At 56.8% G+C, this 20,463-nt stretch overlaps 1 protein-coding gene across 6 annotated transcripts in view; it reads left to right on the forward strand.

The window, feature by feature from the left end:
• LOC311527231 (hexosaminidase D-like) overlaps positions 1-20,427 on the forward strand; it is a 37,272-nt gene extending 16,845 nt beyond the window's left edge. For 4 of the 6 annotated variants that reach the window (XM_084640962.1, XM_084640960.1, XM_084640961.1 and 1 more), the window contains 13 exons: positions 1,574-1,670; positions 2,497-2,734; positions 3,384-3,493; positions 4,748-4,835; positions 6,418-6,582; positions 8,012-8,195; positions 8,842-8,913; positions 9,552-9,756; positions 10,964-11,046; positions 13,169-13,247; positions 15,089-15,190; positions 16,363-16,452; positions 17,747-20,427. In XM_084640962.1, coding sequence (XP_084497088.1) covers positions 1,576-1,670; positions 2,497-2,734; positions 3,384-3,493; positions 4,748-4,835; positions 6,418-6,582; positions 8,012-8,195; positions 8,842-8,913; positions 9,552-9,756; positions 10,964-11,046; positions 13,169-13,247; positions 15,089-15,190; positions 16,363-16,452; positions 17,747-17,930 — 1,695 coding nt within the window. In that variant the 5' untranslated portion in view covers positions 1,574-1,575 and the 3' untranslated portion in view covers positions 17,931-20,427. Of the gene's footprint in view, positions 1-457; positions 1,253-1,573; positions 1,671-2,496; positions 2,735-3,383; positions 3,494-4,747; positions 4,836-6,417; positions 6,583-8,011; positions 8,196-8,841; positions 8,914-9,551; positions 9,757-10,963; positions 11,047-13,168; positions 13,248-15,088; positions 15,191-16,362; positions 16,453-17,746 lie in introns of those variants that run through there. The other 2 variants (XM_084640964.1, XM_084640959.1) reach the window with 2 other exon arrangements.
• The last annotated feature ends 36 nt before the right edge of the window (positions 20,428-20,463 follow it).

The raw sequence follows: 20,463 nt of genomic DNA on the forward strand, positions 1-20,463 counted from the left end.
GTTTGCAGTAAATCTTCTGCTAACTAACGCGCTCCTCTAACAATGCCGTGTGTCTGGGTTAAACCCAGGAGCACCAGAGAACCTGGTGGACTGTCCCTGGTGTGTCCTGTGGAGCTGGCCGGCTCCGGGCAGGGGACAGCAGGGGTGCAAAATGAAACTGCTGCTCTGATCTGCTCCCAGCAGCAGGTGCTTTGCTCCCTCCACCCCAATAATGATCTTATAAGAGCATAACCTAGCTCTTGTTTCACAGACCTCAGCCTGCTTCCCAAAATCCTTATCCCCGCTGTACAGATAGGGAAATTGAGGCACAGGGCCGGGACATAACTTGCCCAAGGCCATCCAGCAGGCCAGAGCTCTACCCAGTAGGAAACATTACCTTGAGTCCCCCCCCCCCCCCAAAAAAAAAAACCAGTATTCAACTCCCAGCATCTGCAGCTATCTCACTGCTTCCCCACCCACTTGTCACTCCGGTCAAGTCCTTGCCTAATTTAGGTTGCGACCCCTCGGGTCAGCGGTGGTACCATTCTGTTTGCCTGGACTCTGATTTGCACCCCAATAGCACTAGTTTAATGACCGCATGGTATTGGACCTCGCCAACCCCTCGGCTGCTCCTCGGGGGGGGGACCCGTCTCCTCCACAGTGTCTCAGGGCCGTTGCTGAGTAACAGCCAGGAACGTTGGCCTCAAACGTTCGCTTTGTACTGCAGCCAAGACACAGGTGCTATCTCAGAACAGAGCCAGGTCCCTGCCTGAAGGAGCTGGCAACCCAGCTCCAACACCACCACCACCACCCCCGGGCAGGCCGGGGAGGGTCTTGCCGGCAGTTGGTGAGCTCCTGTGGGCAAGGCTTGGACTTTCTTGCCTTGCAATAGCACCGGGAGTCGTCCCCCGTCCCCCCGCGTTGTGCAGGCCGCTCTGCAGCTGCGTGGTGAGAGACTGTCCGTGCTCCAGAGAGTTTGCTGACAACAGCCACAAAGATGAGCAGGGGAATGGTGTGTGGAGGGATGAAGTGACTCCCCAGGTCCCAGCTCATGTCATATGGGCCTGAGCGCAAGAGATGGGGGGGGAATTATTCTCCCCAGTTTCCAGAGTGGGAACTGAGGCTCGGAGAGGTGATCCGACACGAATGGAACCCAGCTCTCCTGAGCCCCAGGCTGGTGCCCAAACCATAAGGCCGTCCTCCCTCTGCATTGCACAGGTGGAGCAGAACCACACTTGGGATGTCCGTGCATCGGCTGAGGTAGCCTTGCCAGGTAGGAGCCGGCCAGCCAGCAGGGTCCCTTGTGAAGGTGTCTCTCTCATGCGTATAGCGTGTACCTGGGTGTCTCTTCCATCCCACCCCCGGAGTAACGCCGTGAGTCGGTGGTTAGGGTCTGTTCGGCTGGACACGCTTCTGTCCTGCTCGCTCGCAGCAGCACTTCACAGCTGTGCGTTGGCTTCCGTGGCCTGAGCTCTGCCTCCTCCCCGGGTGTGAAAAGCAGGTCCTGGCCGCAGGTGGAGGTTTTATCAGCGTTTATCAGCTGCCTGCTCTACATCCTGCTCTGCAGCGCCTCCCGCCCCCCTTTGCCTTGCAGACATGGCCTTCCCACGGAACCAGAAGCTGAACCTCCTGCGCCTCACCGTGCTCTTGATTGTGGCTTTAGCTGGTATCAAATTTATCTTCCGAGACAGGTAAGACGCTTGTCCACAGCCAGGCTGCCCACGGAGCCCGGGGTAGTGCTGGGGCCAGTCCCCTGGTGCTTGGAGCTGAGTTCTGTCTGTCCGGCCCCAAGGCAGCTCCTTAGCTGAGCTAGCCTTGGTATGCCCTCACCCCGTCTCTCTCGAGCGCTGCACTGGCATGGCCAGCTGAGCCTGCCACACGCCTCTGGATTTGTAACCAAACGGTGGGGACTGGGATCTTACTGCTGCTCCCCGGCTTCTCTCGCTGGGTGCTGGAGTGTCCTGGGTTCCCATTGCTGGGCCAGCTCTCCCCAGAGCGTACAGACCTGTAGATGGGGAGGCGGGTCCCAGTGACAGAGAGCTGCGTCTTCCCCACTCTGCCCCCAGCCGACGTCCCAGTCTGCCGGCGACAGCAGGCACTGGACACTGTGACCCATTCCCAGGTGGCCTCTATGGGACTCTCCTGCAGAGCACACGCTGGAGGGCACAGCCGCAGGGCAGTAGGTTGGACTGTTCAGCTCAGATACCCTCCAGGGCCAGCAGCTGTTCTTGGGGGCGGTGGGGCTGGAGTGGGGCACACCCCCTTTGGCTTAGGCATGGGGAACTGTGTGACTCCAGGAGCGGGTGGAAGGTGCGCTCACAGCCCTGGAGGCTGATGTCCCTGCCCGTCTCCAGAGCAGATGCTGGTGGGCTTTCCCCCACACCTTCTGTCCTAGCAGAGCCCCCAGGGGCTGGGAGGGGAAGTCAGTGCCTGGGGCCACTCTGCTGAAGCTGCCCACAAGGGAGCCGGTGCGTCAGGACGCTGAAAGTTTCCAGCGGCTCTGTTCTGCACGCGCAGTGTTACCCTGGATTTGCACAAGCACATCAGCAAGGACAATGACTTCTGGGGAAAGGCTGGAGAGGAAAAGGAGGAGGCCAACCCCCACAACCAGGCCTTAGAGCTCTCGGTGGTGAAGATAATGGGTCCAAAGGAAGACACCAAAAAGCAGCTCTCCATGGACTTCAGCACCACAGAGATGAGGCTTGTCCACCTGGACCTGAAAGGAGCCGCGCCCAAGGTCTCCTACTTGGAACAGGTGAGCAGCAGAGGGTTCTGGGATGACACTTGTCCCCTCTCTCCTGCCCTGTCCCTGTCCTGCTGGGCTGCAGGTGGACATCCCACTTGTTACAAGCAGGTCCTGTGGGCGCCAGAGTTCAGCCACTGGCTTCCAGTGCTCGCAGAGAGCACGGGGCACCTTCCTGCCCTGGTCGCGTGAGCCACTCTCGGCTCCGTGGTGGGAAGGGAAAGGAAGAGCTGGCTTTGGAACTGCCTGAGTGTGGGATGTTGCCCACTGGCCAGGGATCTCACACACTCCCCTCAGAGGGACGTAACAGAATCCCGTGGCCGCAGTTCAGAGTGAGAGACACCTATGGTAGGTAGCCCGGGAACTCTGACTCCTTTTGCTGCCCTTGTGCTTGCCTGGAACCCATGCAGCCTGGCAAGGAGCTCTGCTGAGGCGGGTTTCTAGCCAGGCAAGGCCATGGGCTCTTCTGGTGCTATTGAGCCTGGCTCAATGAAAGCCAGGGGAATTGCACCCATAGACACCCAGGCTCAGTCTGACCTGTGGTCTCTGGCCAGGAGACTGATTGGCGAGCTTTCCGTTTTCCCCCCCCCCCCCGACCCCCGCTATGCTCTCCAGCCCCAGCAGGTTGGCTCATTGCCTTGGGCATTTGCTCTCCTTGCAGGTGTTTCCGCTGCTTTCCAAACTTGGTGCAAATGGAATCCTGGTCGAGTACGAAGACATGTTTCCCTTTAAGGGTGAGCTTGAAACCCTCAAGTCTTCATACGCTTATAGGTAAGGTGTTGCAATGGGCACGAGTGAACCGCAGCGCTTTTCCACATGGCGGCGGGGGGGCTGGAGGTGACAAAGGAGGAAGCATTTGGCTGTGTGTGTTGGCTAGGTATCCAAAAGTAACGTGACCCACTTGATGCCGGAGGGTCTGCAAGTCTGGGCATGGCCCTGCTGGAACAGCCCTCGATAAGAGCCCGCTGCCTGCCGCAGTTCTGAGCCCTCTGGCTGTGCCCGCCGTTGGAGCAGCCTCCATGTCTGTTCTTACAGTGTCAGTGTTTGGATCCCAATTTGCATTCCCAGTGTCTCTCCACATGGAAAAGCAGTGAGCCAATGAGCAGGGAGTGACTCTGAGCTGCACCACTGTAACTGTGCCACTCTGGGGATGCACATGGGTTTCCTGCGCTAATGTGCAGCGCTCTGAATGTGGGTGTGTAGTGGGGCAGCCGCCCGCTCTGGCAGAACGGGTTAAAAGCAGCCCTGGAGAGGGCTGCGGCTAGGATAAAAGGAGTGAGAGCAGCTGAGGGAGTGGCTGACCACAGCTGGCCCTGATAAGAGGGCTGTGGGCCAGGAGCTGAAGGAGTCTCACGCTAGCCCTGGAGTGGGAAGGGCTGGCTGCCTGGGAGCAAGGTACCTGAAGCAGAGCAGAACAGTGCTGGGGAAGGGCAAAGGAAGTTGGGATCTCCAGCCTGGTGGACTCAGGCTGCAGGCCTTGGTGAAGGTACTGGGCCTACAGCGGTGCAGCCTGGGGATAGGCAGAGGCAACTGGTCCAACCCCCTTGCCAATGATGAGTGGCCATGACAGTGCGGTCTGCCCCAGTGAAAGGGGGCTAGATCTTGACTGGCAGTAGCCACTGAGGCAAGGTGGGCTTAGAGGGTTGGGGGTTCCCCTGGGAGGGGAGACCCAGAGCGTCAGGGCACGGTGGTGGGGCAGCATCCCAAGGCATGGGGCACTGGGGTCCGGGAGGGACACGGGGCCTGAGGCAGGAGAGACACTAGCCAGCAGAGGGCGCTCCGGAGCTGAGCTAATTCCCAAGACGACCAGCAGGAAGCGCCGCGGCGGTGAGTCGTCGCTCTGCTACAGGGAGTACCAGGCTCCTCCTGTCTGTCGCACAGCCGTTAACACCGCCAGTGCCCTGAGCCAGATTTAACACTCGGGCGTCGGCGTGTCTGGGAGCCTGCGAATGGCCTGAGTTTGCCAACCAGCACCTGCAAAACGCAAAGCCCTCTGACCTGCCGATTGTCCCTGTCGCCCTGCAGCGAAGATGACATCGAGAAGATCCAGCGGCTAGCGGCGCTCAATAAGCTGGAGGTGGTTCCCCTGGTGCAGACCTTTGGGCATGTGGAGGTAGGCGTCAATCTCTGCGCGAGTCGGCCCTTCCGTAGGGGCGGGCTGAGAGCAGCTGCTCCTGGCCCGGAGGGTGAAAGGCATGTCGATCTCTGTGCGAGTCAGCCCTTCCGTAGGGGCGGGCTGAGAGCAGCTGCTCCTGGCCCGGAGGGTGAAAGGCATGTCCTGCCATCCAGATGGCTCCAACCGCCTCCCAGAAGTGGGGTGGATCCAGGTGCCGACATGGCTGGTACCAAACACTGCATAGAGCTGAATCTCTCTCCTCTCTCCCCATCAAGCAGGCCTGGTGGTGCACAGACATGGCCCCACCCTGGAGCTCTCCGCAGAAAAGCTCTGTTCTTTTCTGGCTTAAACCAGGCTCACCCAGGTGTTACTGTGTGGCTTTAACAATTATTGCACACCCTGAATGGCTTAGCTCTGGATGTAGACCTGTTCCAGCAGTAGATGAGGGTGGGGAAGGCCTGTGATGGGACCTGCTTAGGAGGGCACTCTCCTCGGGATTGTTCGTGCAGGGTTTTGTTTATGGTGTTTGCAGCTCTCCGTCTTTCAGGGAGCCAGGCGAGTTCTTGGCGCTCGCAGACTAGTGGTTACTCTCCCTTTGTCAGGGGGAGGCAGGGTGACAGTCCATTGCCCTTCTTGATTGGAAGCATTTAAAGGGCGCTAGATATAGATTGGGTTTTTTTGGGCTCTGAACGGGCAAACGTCTCCCTGACCGCGGGGACCGGGTGTCATTCTAAGTCTGAAGCACCATGCCCACCTGTGGGGCTAGGAACCCACTTGTAGAACAGAGCCACTCAAGCCAGCGTCACACCAGAGTGACCTCCTGTGAGGACCAGGGTCTGAGAGACACCGAGTGCTCCAGTCTCCCATGCAATGCCCGTTGGCTGAGCTTAGGCACTGAGCCAGGGGCTGTTTCTGTGACTGCTGGGTTTCCGTCACAAGTGTCTGGCTCCCCTCTCTGTTGTTGAGTGAGGAATCTGCTTCTCCTGAGGGTGTCTCAGTCTCTCTTCTCACCCTGCCACCTCAGTCTCCTCAACCCAACAAGGTGGCATTGGTCTCTGCCCCCAAACTGGGAGGTAGCTGTATTCTGGCTTTCCTCCAAGGCAAGGAGGCAGCTTCCTCTCTGTCTTGTGCCCCCCTGGGGCAAGGAGGGAGCTGGCAAGGATGCCAGCCATGGGTCCAGCTTGGCTCCACTGCCACATCACTCGTTCGTAAACAACTGGTATTTGCACAGGTCTCGACAGTGAGCCTGGTGGAGGCTCCTGTGAACTGGTGCGCTCAGCCCGGGGCATTCCACAGGGAGCAGGTACACCTCCCACAGACCGTGTTGATCAACCCCCCGGGCACGTGGACGGGGGGTCCCCCTCTTACTGGCCCACGTGTCCCCATTGCGCAGCATGACTCTAGCTGGACAGAGCCCCTTTAAAGCAGACCCGTGACTTGCCTCCCAGTTACTCCTTTCCCTTGCAGTCAAACTGCTCTCTTTCCAAAGCACAGCACCATCTGCCAGGGGTCCAGTGGGGTTGGTTTGTGCACGGTGTGGTTTGGTGCTACGTTGGGTTCACACGCTTCCTTGTGACAGTTTATCCTGAAGCACGACAAGTACCGATACCTGCGGGAAGTCGAGCGCTTCCCCAACAGCCTCAACCCCCACGTCCCAGACACCCTGTCCCTGCTGAAGAGCATCCTGTCACAGGTGATGGACAAACACAGGCACTCGAGCTGGATCCACATCGGAGCCGACGAGGTAAGTGCTGGGGAGTTCCTGTGGAAGGCGTCCCATGCTCTCCCCTCTGCCGGCTCAGGGAGTTATGGGGTGTGTGTGTCATTTGTATTGCAGTAGCCCCAGCTGTAGATTGGAACCCTGCTGTTCTAACACAATGGCTGCCCCTGCCTTGACAAGCTTACTGTCTAATGGTCTAAGGAGGGACACAGTAGACTGTCCCCAATTCTAGGTGCAAAGTCCTCTACGGTTTACGACAGCCCCTCTGGGTAGAGGGAAGGGAAGAGGAACAAAACGTCTGGAGAAGAGGCTTGCAGAGCTACTCCGCCTTCCAGCACACTGAGCACAGCTTTTAGTGGCTTCCTTGCAGGTCCTGTAGCGATCTGGCTTCTGTTTACAGACCCCAAAGTATTTCCAACTCTGCATACAGTACCAGTGAAATGTACCCCCCTGTGAGGTGCAAGGTAGCAGCTCTTTGGTGCCCGACACTGGGTTGGGAGGAGGTGACATTTTTGGCCAAAGTACACGGGGACAAACTCTTGCATGTTACGCAGTGTCCCCTGGGTTCTCTAACGACTCTGCAGAGCAGATGGGGCCTGGTGTTTCAAAGCATCCTGCAAAGGTCCCAGGAGCAGTAAAGTGCCTATGACTCGTCTGCCCACCCTGCAGGGGTGAAGGTCTGAGTTGACCCAGCCTGGGTGTGAACTCTGGGTTAGTGGGGGAGAGTCAAGCTGCGTTCCAACCCAGCTGGTACTTTTGCCATCCAGGGTTGCCCCAGTGAAGAGGTAATGTAAGCTGTGCTGTACTGACTCTTGACTGTCTAGATGTTCTGGTGGGGGGAGGGGGGGTTAATTTTATTTAGTTTTAAATGTCCATGTTTACATCCGTGTTTACATCAGCGAAGGCCAGTTGGGGGTGCGCACCTTCGCTCCTGGGGAGCTAGTTAAACAGTCTCGAACCAGCCCTGAGAAAGGTCTGTCCGCTGCTCAGACAAGCGTTGGCCTTGTGGGGGAGAGCTCCAATGTGGGGGTGATCCTTCACACAGAGGAGACGGAACTGTGCCTGCAAAGCTCTTCGGAGAGCTTGCCTCTGCCGCGGTCATCACCTCTGTCTGTCTGGAGTCAGGCTCAACCAGCTGCTCACGCTGGGCCAGCTTGGTGACACTGGTATAGTTGTGTGTATCATCCGCATGTTGCTGGCACTTGGGTCCGTCTCGTCTGATTGCTTTGCCTAGTTGATGCGTGTGGCTGTTGACTAGGACTGAGGAGAGGCCTGATCACTGTGGGGCTGCACTGGGGAGGGGTCTGGCGCAGGGGTGCCGTTTCCTATCATTGCTCCCTGGGTGCATCCCTCTAGGAAGGACGTAAACCTTGCACACTCTTCACTCTGTGCCTGTTTATAGAGGCTATTAAGCTTCTGATCTTAACAATAGTTTCCCTTCCGGTAAATCCAGGTCTTTCATCTAGGGGAAGGGATGGATTCCAAGAACTGGATCAGCCTCAACAATGGAGATGTGGGGAAGATGTACCTGAATCACATCAAGGAGGTCGTGAACTTCATCGTGAACCAGTACAAGGGACTCCAAGTCCTCATGTGGGACGACATGCTGAGGAAGATCAGTATGGGAGCCATCCAAGGTCAGGGCGGCTTTGTGCTCTTCTCCAGGAGCAGTTAGTTGTAGGGGATTCCCTAGGGTGACCCTTGCGTATGTCTCTCCAGAGCAGCATCCCAGTTGCACCCTCACACTGCTCTGGCAATGCAGCTGCCTGGAGGGTACCTGTAGTGCCCCCTTCCCCCCCCTCCCCCAGTGTCGTCTGGGATGGGGCGGGGCAGGGGAGAAAGTGTAGTACGGACACTAGAGTGTCTCCTGGGGGTTTGGTGGTGTCCCCACCAGGAGCGGTGGAAGGTCCCTAAAAAGTGGGGGGGGGGGCCACAGGTGCCAGAACCATGGCCCTGCCCTTCAGGCTGCCCCTTCCCCTAAGGCCGTGCCCCCGCTTGCTTGGGGGGGGAGGGGCTCCCCCCTCCCCCACCAGCACCCCTGGTCCCTGCCCATAGTGTGGAATGCTTCTGGACTCACTTATATCTGTGCAGTTTGGAGTTGTGTATCCTGCTCACAGTCACCCCAACTCTTCGTGTAGGGAGCAAGGGGGGTCTGGGCTGGTGGAATGCGGTTGTGGGGAGGGTTTCCCCACCAGCCTTCTCTCTCCTCCCCTGGAGCTATTGGCAGAGATGCTGTTGCATTCTCTCCCCTCCAGGTTTTTTGTGTTTTTTTTTGTCCTGCAGAGTCTGGCATACCGAAGCATGCCTCCCCAGTGCTGTGGTTTTACGCCCCAGACTTTGACACTGAGCAGATAGGTAAGGGGCAGAGCCTGTGACGGTTTCATCCATGAGCTGCTTTGGGAGACTTGCCAGATTGCATGTCGGGAGGTTAAAGGCCAAGTTGAGCCCTGGTGTAAGCTGGGGACGGCGCCATGGAAATCAGGGTCACGTTTCCTTTGTGTCCTGCCCTGCTGATGTCCTTCGCTTTGTCCCGGTTGTGACTGTGACTTTTTTGTGCCGTGGACCCCTGGTGCCTAGGAGGTCGGCAGAGTCCCCCCATTTCACTGCCATGGGGCTGCCAGCTGATGACCCTCTTACTCTTTGCTAGTCTGGGTCACATTTGAACCGGTTACTTAAAGGTAGCGTAAGATCTAGGATGGAGCCTAACAAACTTCTGAGCCACCCGCCAGCATCCTGTTGCCAGCCCCAGACAAGAGGAACGGATAGGTGGGTAATGGTGTTAGTTCTCCGGCTGGTGCGTGGGCCCATGCCTATGGCTTGCAACAGGAGCAGTGTGTCTCTGCCTCTGCTTGTCAGCCACTCAGCGGTGCTGGTGGGTCTGTGTGGGGCCCAGGGCTGGCGCCCTTTGGGAGTGCTGTGTTGAAGCTCAGCCTGTTGGCACTGGCAGATGTTTTCCAGCTGTTTGCTGATCATGGTATCTCCATCTCTCTTAGGAAAGTTTATTTCAAAGTACGCAGACAGTGGCTTCAAATCGGTGTGGTTCGCGAGTGCCTTCAAAGGCACCACCGGCCCCGCGCAGGCCTGGACCCCTTTAAATTACCACCTGAAAAACCACCTGAGCTGGCTGAAGGTGATCCAGGCCATGTCCAAGTTCCCACTCATCAAGTTCCAGGGAATTGCGCTCACGGGGTGGCAAAGGTGAGGCCCTGCACTAGGGACCGGAGGGCAGCAGGGGGAACGGCTGTCCCTCTGCTTCTGAGCGAGCGCCAGGCTAACACACGCTGCTTGCAGAGAACGTGACCTCTCCCCTGGGGGGGGAATGGACAGCGGGCGAGATGAGAGCAGTCCCAGGCTTTGCTCGCTTTGCTGTGCCATGGCCACAGCTGGAACGCTGCCTTCAGCCGGGGCGACCCTTGAGTGGGAAGATCCCGATGACCTGCCAGGAGCTCGGAGAAGAGCATCAGACGGGATTAGTGAGCTGGGGGGCGGGGTTATAGGGGAGTGAGATCAAAATCGTCCAGCTTGGCTGGGTGGCTGAGGGGAGGATCCATCAGTCTGGAAATAAGCGAGGGGTCATGTCACAGCAGGTGATACAAGGCAGGGGAGAGGGGGAGGTAACTAGGGGCAACGGCATCCAGAGAGATGGGGCAAAATAGACTGAGCCTGCGGGAGGATCCCTTCACCTACGGATCCTTTTCCTGAGGGGAAGGGTGAAAGCTGCCATGCTGGGGACTGGAAAGAACTCTAATAGGGAGCAGCCCTGCCCTGACAGGCAGCTGGGGACCTCCCGGGTCCATCCCAGCTCCAGCCCTATACTTCACTAACTGCCGCCCCCCGCACACTTTCCTTTGCTTCTCCTGCTGTTACCGCTTTTCCTGACCAAATCTCCTGCCCTGGTTAGATAGAAATGCACCTGGAATCCTAGGCTGTGCAGCAGGAGAAGTCCCCTGCGGAGTCCCCGACGGTTGCACAATGTTCTTCTTCTGGCCTGTGGCCATGCCCCGCAGCACCAGTGCACCAGCCTGCTGGAACGGCTCTCAAAGGGGCTGCCTGCAGCACAGACGAGCAGAAGCTGGTGTGGAGCTCTGGCGAGAAAGGGGCAAGGATAGCTGCGGGGCTGGCAGAAGTCCCTCAGGGCAGTGGGAGTTGGGGATTCCTGCTGGGGCTCAGGGCAGCTTAGGGACCCTACAGATCATCAGTGGCAGGATCTGGGGCTGTCCACCGCGGCTGTGTGTGCATCTGCCTCCCAGTGCGATGCCAAGGGACTGCGGTGAGACAGTACAACAGCTGGCAGAGGGTGATGGGCTGGGGATACCATTCTGCTGCTGCTGTCCTGATAGCAGGCCACTGATGGGCAGGGGGTTCTGCAGCGTGACCACGTGCTGTTGCTCTCCTTTCCCCGCAGGTACGACCACTACTCCGTGCTGTGTGAGCTGCTGCCGGTGGGGATCCCGTCCCTGGCCATGTGTCTGCAGACACTAGTGAACGGTGAGGGGCTCGCTGCCAGGGCATACAGTGCGGGCTGGTGTCACCAAGCCTGAATTAACTCAGCTCTCTAACGTGAGAATCAGCATGGCCTAGCAATTAGACCAGGTGACTAGGAGTCAGGACTCCTGGGTTCTATTCCTGGGTCTACCACTGACCCCTTGTGCAGTTTAATCTCTGGCTTCCTCTAAGACTTCGTACAAAAAACTGTGTTTAGACCAATTTTTAACAGTTTCCTCTACGTGTATGAGATCTATAGTTACCCCTTTTGACCCAAGCAGTTAGCCAGTGTTCAAGGTCTTGTGGGTTGTTTTTGTTAGGAGGCCAAATTGATGAAGGAGTCAGGTGTTTCTCGGCAAGATTTACAAAGTTCTGCATCCCTGGACACAGGAGGAATCAAACAGGAGGCAGTGTCTTTACTCACACTCCCAGCCTCTTTCCAGCCAGCACTCTGCTTTAAAAGCACTCTCTTGGGACCACGTTCCCAGTGCTTTTCTGGCAGCTTCTCACATTTATCCTGAATGAAAGGCAGCTGTCCTACCCACCAGCATCAATGCGGTATCACTCGGCCTCTATCATTATAGGGAGCTATACATTTTTTATACACACATATATATAATCACTTATCGCCCGTAATTTACAGGAATGAGCTCTACGGGTATGTGAACCCTTCATACCAGTGTAACTCCATCTGTCCACACTAGGGGGTTGTGCAGCTTTAGCTATCCAGGTTTCAAACCGATGTAGGTAAAGCTGTACCAATAGTGTGTGTAGACCAGCCCTTAGTGACTTGCCCAGGAGCACCCAGCGCATCAGTGGGAAGGCTGGGATTAAAACAACAGTGTCAGAACTCCTAGCCCACCAAGCTTGGAGTTCCTGTGGTGAGAGGAGGAATACCAGAATTATGCAATTCTCTGGCAAGATACTCTATGTTTCTGTGGCCTCAACCCAGCCTGCCTGCTAAATACATGCAGCGCTGCTCCCTCCAGGAGTGTTGCTCACTAGCTGAGCAATGCAGTTGTGCTGTTTGTTTCCCTGATGGGTGAATATTTTGTCCTGGAAAAGCAACTAGTTTGGCCTTGAACCTGCATGCTGACAGCCAGGAGAGTAAAGGTTGCCTGTAAAATAGTATTGAGCTTTTTGGGGGCATTTTGGTCCTTCGTGCTATTTTTATTCAGTGATCACCATTAAGATGTTCTTCCTACGGGGCAGGGGTGTGTGTGTGTGGGGGGGGGTGCACGCACATGTGCACTGTTATACAGATCGGGCTGAGCGGAGCTTTCTGTCCAAGAGCGGGTGTTTCAGAATGCTGTACCATCCCCACGCATTCTCTGACTGCTTCCAGAATCCCGGTGCCGCATCGGGAACAGGGGGAGGGCTGGTGAGGGAAACGTGAGGTCATTTGGCCAAGGGGTTCCCCAGACACAGCCCCTTGTACAAGCTAGCAGTGTCTAGTGTTCCAAAGGCTCTCCGATGCCTAGGGCTGGAAGTCAGTATGCCCGGCAGGCGCTGGGGTTGGCTAGTAGCTGGTGTTCCTCCATAGGACATACAATATCCGTCCTGTGCATTCGGCCTGTTTGTGGCTTGATGCTCGCAGTGCTTTCCTGGGTATTTTGTTTTTCCCTTGATAACAGGGGACAGCCGCAGTGCATCCTCCCACGTGCCTCCCATTTCCCTAGTGTGTGGGCAGCTCCCAGCCTGTGGCGATGTGCCCATGTAGCTCTCATTCAGCTGGCACATGCTACACCTAGTGGACCCATGGTAGCATGGGCGGCGGTCAGTGGGGCTGGCCACCCCGAGCACGTACCCAGGGCTTCCAGACAGGTTCCTCCCGCAGCTGCCTGTGCTCCTATGGCTACGCTACGGTCCTTGCCACGCTGGCTGGCTGGGTGCTACCGCGGGTGTGTCCCCTCAGATGGGGACCATGTCCCCAGCGCCACGTGCAGACATGACCTAAAGATGAAGGTGCCCCCCCCCCCTTGAGCTCCGAGCAAGCTGCCAGTACAGCCCCCATCTAGGTAAAGTTTAGACTCCCTCTCAGGGCTTCTCCTGCCTGCTCTGTCCTGGCCTGTCCTGTCCTCTCCCCTTCAGCTAACCCGTGTGTCATCTCCCCCCTCCCACCCAGGTGGATTTACTGAAGCAACTAACAAGAAAATCCTGGACGTGTTGGGCTTCCAGAACATCCATCTAGAGAAGAGCACGTGGTACGTTGCTCAGGCCAGTCTGTTCCAGCTGGCTGGTTCCCGGGGCTGCTGCCCGTCAGCTGTGGCTCCAGGTGCTTTTCCTGGGCTGTGCTGAGCCGTCACGGAGCCCAGCTGGCCTGCTGTGTCCCCTAGTCCTCCCGTTAACTCTTGTTTGTGGGGTGTTACCAGCGCATCCCAGGAGCCTGCTGCACCTCCTATGTGTGTGTCTGTAACATTTGTCTGACCCCCCTGAGGCAGGGCAGGGCCATATCCCCATTGTATGGGCCAGGTTGCACAGAGAGACTAAGTGATCCGCTCCAGCTGAGTCACAGGGAGTGTGGGTCTCCTGCATCTCAAACTAGTGCCCTAACCCACTAGGCCTTTCTTCTCTGTCTAACCCACCAATCCTCTGTTTTAGCTGCTGCTTCCATAGTGGTGACCCTTCCTCCGAAGCATCCAGGTTCCATGCCCATTGGACTCGTCGGCAGCAGGCGCTTGGCGTGCAGGCATCTTATGCCTATGCCCCAACAGCCTCTATGTATCTCCCCCTGCCCCTCTCCTGTGACCCGCTTGGTGCCTCGGTCCTGCGGGCAGGCGTCCCGGCATCACTTTGAACCTGGTCTCCAGGCACCCTGCGGTTAGCACCTCCTTGCACTAGAGTGCTACTCTCCTGAATTTAGTGCTTGTCTTGTGGTGGCTGCTGGCTAGCGGGCTAGTGGTTCAATTCATTTCTAGCAGCCTCTGTAGCCCTCTAAAGCTCTGGCAAAATGTTCCTGAGAGGTGGATCCAAGCTCCTGTGTTTAGAGTCTCTCTAAAGGCTCCTCAACGGCAAGATAATCAAGTGTCTTGCCCTGGTGCTGATGTTCTAACACCCAAATTCTGAGTTCCAAGGAGTCGTCTGGCTCTTAGGATCCTTCCTTCACTGATGTGACTGCAACTCCAGCTGATGGCAAAAGGCTTCTCATCCGGGGCTGGATCAGTCCAGCATGCCACTTATGATGCTCTAGTGGGTAAAACGCCGGGGGCAGGAGGAACTCTCTTGCATTCAGAGGGTGCAGTCGTTAAGTAGCCTGGGATTTGGGAGATTCTGCTTCTTTCCCCTGCTCTGCCATAGACACCTGTGTGACCTTGGGCAAGTCACTTAGCCTCTCTGTGCTGCCATTCCCATTTATGCCATGGGGACAACAGCCCTGCCTGCCTCACGGGGTGCTGTGTGAGTAAACACATCCGATATTGAGGTGCTCAGACACTGTGGTGATGGGCGGGGGGGGGGGGCAGCTGAGTAACTCAGACAGCATCCAGAAAGGAAATATCTCCATAATATGGCAAGCACCTTTGTTTTACGTACCTAAAACATCTGCAGTAAGAACTATGTAACCAATATCCCTATTGTCTATCAGTCCATGCACAGGGCTGTCCTCTTAGTGTGATCTAGTCTCTCCCCATCTATTTGAGCCTATTCTCTACATAATGACCGAGTCCCTGGCACAGAACGGGACCTGCTGTGTCTGACACAGAGCTTAGGTGAAGTCATGGGTGGTCTTTGGGGGTCTCTCGTCTTTCCTGTCTTGCTTGGAAACTTGTCCACATCCTTATTAATTAAATTCCAACTTTCTATTGCCATTGGCCCAAACCAAAAAGGCTTGGTGGGGATGAATTAGTGGCTGTCCAGCAAGTGTGAAGTCGGAAGCTGGGTGTCCTTTGATTCCAGAAAGGTTGGTCGCATTAACCAGCAATTGGATGAAATGGAAAGTCCCCTGTATCAGCTCTGAGAGCAAATGGGGATTTGGGGATCTGCTTCCTTGGTGGTATCAGGAACTATCCCGTGGCTCACATCTGCTCCTGCTGTGTGTTTCTCCTAGTGAAGGGAATGGCGCATTTCCCGGCTCTGAAATCTATCGCATGGTCGAGCAAATCAATGGCCAGTTAAAAGAGAGCACTGCGAAAGTCCTGGAGGAAGAAAGGTAAAGGGTGCTATGGGGCTGGAAGCTGGGCTCTGTACCCTATCCTAGTCTTGCAGCTCATGTCGAGGCGTGCTGGAGTCTGGGTGCTGACCCCAAAGGGCTGGGTTGTTGTGAGGGGGAGGGGGTGGGGGTGTTTACTGGAGCTCCTTTCTGGTCTCTGCTACGTCTAGCTTTCGTTCAGAGGTGTGCAGAATCAGTGACTCCTTGCCCAGCTCCTTGGCTGATTTCAGTCTCTTTCCCTGCCCAGCCTCCACCCTTCAGGGCCCTTGTCCTAATCTCCCCTTTCCACTGTATGCCCCGCTCCAGCTCTGGTCCCCTCTGCATTCAAGTCAGCCTTATTCCTCCTGGGTGCCAGCAGCGGGTGCATTAAGTGCTTGGGGGAGACATGCTGCTTGCTCTGTTCCTGTGCCCAGCACTACAGCCTCCCTCAGCTGCTGTGGGGAGCAGTTTCAAGGAAAGTCCTGCTAAGCCCCTGCAGCCTCAAGATGAGGCATGCTCAGGTGCGCTATGGGGATAGTGCATGCACAGTCCAATTGCACCTGGAGCTGAGTGGGGATGGAGCATGCTCAGTACACATGGAAGCTTTAGAGAATTTAGCTGCCCAACTCTTAACAAGTCTCTACTGAGCACGTGCAAACAGAGATTTTATTTTCTCGTAGGCTTATAACTTGGCCAAATTTGGGTAGTTTTTCACAAGAATGGCAAAAGGCACCTCCCTGACACCAGGGCAACACCCCTGCCATATTTCAAATCCCTGCCCCAAAGCATGAGGGTGCTGGAGCGTCTCAAGGAAAAAGATGGTCAGATTTCTTTTTTTATATATAACCCGGCTTAACGTATTTTCCCCTGATCACGTACTACAAACAGCTGAACCCTTTTTGCTAAAACTTTAACATAAAAACTCAGCCTGAGGCAGATGCCTGGCTTGGAAAACTTCAGCCCAAACAGCTAGTCTTTTTGGCAAAGTTATAAGCAAGTGGAAAGTGTTGGACAACCCTCAAGTAGAGATGTTGCTGCCAGGCCTGCCTGTAGTCCAGTTTTCTGGCAATTTGTTACGGGGCTCCCCCACCAGGGTTAGCTTTAGCTGGCGAGACCTGCTAGAGTGAGAGGCGTAATTACAAAACAACTAATCCGGTGTTTCTGTGGTGGGGTCCGTTTGTCTCTCACATCAGTGCCATCAAGGGCTGGTTCAGCCTGTACCACAGGAAGCACCGGTTCGGCAACCCGCGCAACCTGGAGAACTTCGGCAGCAAGGTGTTGAAGTACGTGGGGCTCCCTTGGCCCACTCTTGGGGGCGGGTAGATGGGACTCGTACTGCTGTGTGGGCCTGGCGGAGTCTCTGTGCGATGATGGGCTCCTGGCCAGGCTTTCACCCTGCTTCCCGTCAGGGAAGGGGAACAGAAGCAAGCGCTCGCCTTCCCAGGGCTCTTCTCTGAGGTGGGGTGAAGGCCTTGCGCCACGAGCGAGGCCTCTGCACTCGAGGTCCCCACTGAGCAGGAATCTGAACTCTGCCCTGTGTGAACGGGCATAAGGCTGAGAGGGGCAGTATGGGCCTGCCCTGTCGCAGCCCTGGGGAGGGCACGCAGGGAGGGAGTGCCATGTGCCCTGCAAAGGCAGTGCCCAAACCAAGTTGCCCGTGTTGCTGAGAGCCGGGGCTGGTCTCTCACAAGCCTGAACCTTGATCCCCACCCAACCCCTCTCCCTGTCTGAGGGGTGGAGGGGGCAGCTTCCCTTGTCCCCTTTGGGGATGTCGCATCCAAAGCGACAGCCCTAACTTGAGCGGAGTCCTGGCCGCTGGGTGTGGCCCAGGGCTGGGGTTCCTAGTGCAGTGCTCACAGCAATGGCCTGCTGCTCTCCTCGGAGAACTGGTGGCCTCTTTCCAGCTGCAAGAGGTCACCGGGCCCCCGGGTCTCTTGACATGGCGATGGCGTGCCAGCAGGGGACACTCCCACAAAGCCCAATCCTGCCTTCCTGGGGCCGGAGGGGTGGGAGCCGGTTATGTACCGGGCAGTTAGTTCTAAAATGACGGGAGGAGGGCTGGGCCGGGAGCTGGGAGACCAGGGCCTGAGGCTTGGCTCTGGCCTAAGCTTCCCAAGTGACTTTGGACCAACCCCTGCCCCTCCCTGGGCTCGGCTGCCCCTCTGTAAAGCAGGGAGGGGGAGGAGGGCCTTCCACGGGGCATCATCAACTTCCAAAAGAGCGTGGGGGCCTGGGCCTGCCCCGGAGCCCCCGCTGGTCACCATGGCAATGCAGTTGCCCCCTGCTATGTTGAAAGGACTCTGCCCCCGTGGCTGGGGGGGCGTGGGAGGAGCTCACAGAACAGGGCCTTTCACCTGTACCCGGAGCGCTGCATGGAGCAAATCCTAGGTCCATGGGGAGATCTGTCCGTGGCAGGAGCTAGGCTGGTGATAGCAGGTGTGATGCTGTGGGGTTCGTCTGGTCGATGGTGCCCATCTGACTCGCTCAGAGCCCTATGGCAATGGTGGTTAATCAGCCTGCACCCCTGCAAATGCCGCAGGCTCCTGGCTCTGACACGCTGCCGCCTTCTGCCACCAGGGTCCATGAGGACTGGGAGAACTTCATCCAGAACTTCCGCTCCCAGCTGGAAAGCATCTACTTCCCCGACACGGTGGAGGAGTGGATGGAGGAAAACGTGAATCCCTACATGGACCGGCTGCGGGAGTTTGTCCGGGACTACAGGGAGATCATCCGCCTGAATGCCAAGCCCAAGGCCTTGTAGGGGCAGGAGCCCAGGCTGGCTTGCTGCAGCGAGGAGCCCAATTTCACTGCACAGTGGAGTTGAGCTGCCAGGAATGTGGTGACTCTGGCCGGAGCTTATTTCCCCTTGTCATAGTCCATTAGCAACCCCCAGGCCAGTCTACTTTCCTGGCTCCCTCTCTCTGCAGAGGTGGCCACTGGACTTCTCTGTTCCAACCCCTCTTCACACTAGTCCCTAAAATAATCTTGAAAAGCATGAGCGAGGCCCTGGGGAGGGGGGCTCTGGGATTGGGCAGCTGTTAATGTCTTGGGCTTGCCTGCTCAGAGCCACTGCAGCGCCCATCCCAGACAGCAGGTGCAGCCCGCGAGTTGCTGGCCATCTGCGCTCTGAGCCCTGTGGCTGCGATGCGTTCTCCAACCTCAGAGCAGTACCCTTTTCCCTGCATGCCCAGGATCGTGCTGTCACTGCGGCTCCCGCAGGAGAGGGGGGATGGGGCTGGCTTGCCTTTCAGCCCCCATTCACGCTTGTCCGGGAGCCCATGGTTCTGGCAGCGCAGACCTGCTCCATGGATCCCCCTTCTTTGTGGGACCAGGTAGGAAAGCCATGCCCACCTTCTTCGAGGGGCCCAGGGGTGGGTCTGTCCCCAGCCTGGCGCTCCGTGAAGCCGTAACAATGGGAGCTGTTTGGCCCTTCGTGGGAAAGCTCTCCTGGCAGTGACCAGCTCGTTTGGGACGGAGACCCCCATCTACTTCCTGGTGACCCAAAGTCATGAGAGGGAGCCTCTCCTTAGGGGGAGCTGGGTCTCTGCCGACACTCTGGCCACTCAGGGAAGAGCAGTTCCCTGAGCGTAGGCTGTGGGGGGGTCACACAAGGTCTCGTGCTCTTTGCACTAGTCGCAGATTGGTGACCCACAGAAAATAGGTGTATCTGTGCCCTCCGTGCCAGTGAGGTGACTGGGCCGCTGTCTAGTGCTCACACTGGCCCAGTAGCAATAGTGAATCTGAAGACGACTTGCTTAGGCTTCGGGCTGTTTGGAGCGGGGCTTTCCAAAGGTCTTGGAGCTGGCCTCGCTCCTGCTGGCCACGTCCCTGGTAAAACATCCTGCAGCGGGTGCAGAGTCATGCTGGGCGCCATTGAACACTGCACCCTGACCCTATGTCGGCACTGCAGTCCCAGGTGTCACGGGCACTCGGGTGCTAATCTCGCTAGCGTGGCTAAAAGTAGCGGGAAAGCTGCAGTGCGGTGGGCTAGCAATGTGAGTACGTAGCCAGCAGTCTGGACCGGCGTGTCCAGCCTGTATTGAAGCCATGCCGCTGTGGCCTCTCAGCTGTTTTAGCTGCACGAGCGAGGTCAAAACTACCTCCCGTAAGCCTGCCTGAGCTGCAGTGGCTCCTAGCTGCTGGTATCTATTTTGAACGTTGAGATCTGATGCCCACGATCTGTTTCCTTCTGGAGATGTGGATCTTCACGGGCCGGGCGAGTCCCTGGGGAGAGCCGCTGCTCTTCTGCACCAAGGCTCCCGCGTGCAGGAGCCTGGGAAATGTTGAGTGGTGTTGTCCACTGCCGTCTGGGGAAGGGTTAGGCAAATGCTGAACAATTCCTGCTTTGGGAGGCTCCTCCAGGGACAATGCTGCCAGACAGGCTTGCTGGGTTTGCAGGGAGAGGGTCTTGTTTTGGCAAATAAATGCCCCAGAGCAGGAGCCTTCTTTCTACTGGGGATGGTGACAGACCCTGGGCCTTACAGCGGGACACAAATTAGAGACACTAACAAGTATTGGAGAGCTCAGAACCTGCTGGGGGTTGGCCTGGGGGCACTAAATCCCCCTGGAGCTGGGAGTTCTCCCTGCACTGGGGGGACTGACAAAAACCCAGTGTGTGAGCTCCCCCTGCTGGTTCCTCATCAGCGCCAGATCCAGACGCTTCCCCAGACTGTGATAACTCCCTTCACTGATGCCGGTGCAAGAACCAACGTCTTGGCCTAATTACTGTGTAGTAACTCGGTGTAGCAGCAATCTCTGCAAGCAGCTGTATTCAAATTGGTTCCATTTGAGAGGGCGGGGGACTCTGGTGGCTTCTGATCTGTGGAGTAAAGGGAAAGTCCAGGGTGGGAGACCCTGATCCAAACATCTGAACTTATCGCAAACAATGGGGTTACAATCAAAAGTGAATTGTGCGATGTACGGCATCCCGCCCCCGCCCTCCCAGGCACAGGGCTAGGGTCCCTCGCAGGTTCTCGCTGTGGGCTGTAGTACAGTGGGGTGTTTCATTTCCCCAGGGAAGGTGGCAGACACTGCGCAATAACCCAGGCTTCTCACACATTGCCACTGTCTCTGCACTAGCTGATGCTGCTGTAATACAGTGAGTGAAACTTGGGTCCGATGCCTGCGTGGCTGTAGGGAGGGGACGCCTGTTTGCCAGTGGATCTGTTTGGTTTAATATATTGAGCCTAATTTGTTTTTATACTGTATAGAAAGCTCATGTAATACCGACTTCCACAATAAAGTATTTTCCTAAGAAATGCAGTAAATGGTCACTTGTGGCTAGAGTCCCTCTT

Source organism: Lepidochelys olivacea (genome assembly GCF_965140295.1).
Source record: "Lepidochelys olivacea isolate rLepOli2 genome assembly, chromosome: 10".
Classification (NCBI taxonomy): Eukaryota; Metazoa; Chordata; order Testudines; family Cheloniidae; genus Lepidochelys; species Lepidochelys olivacea.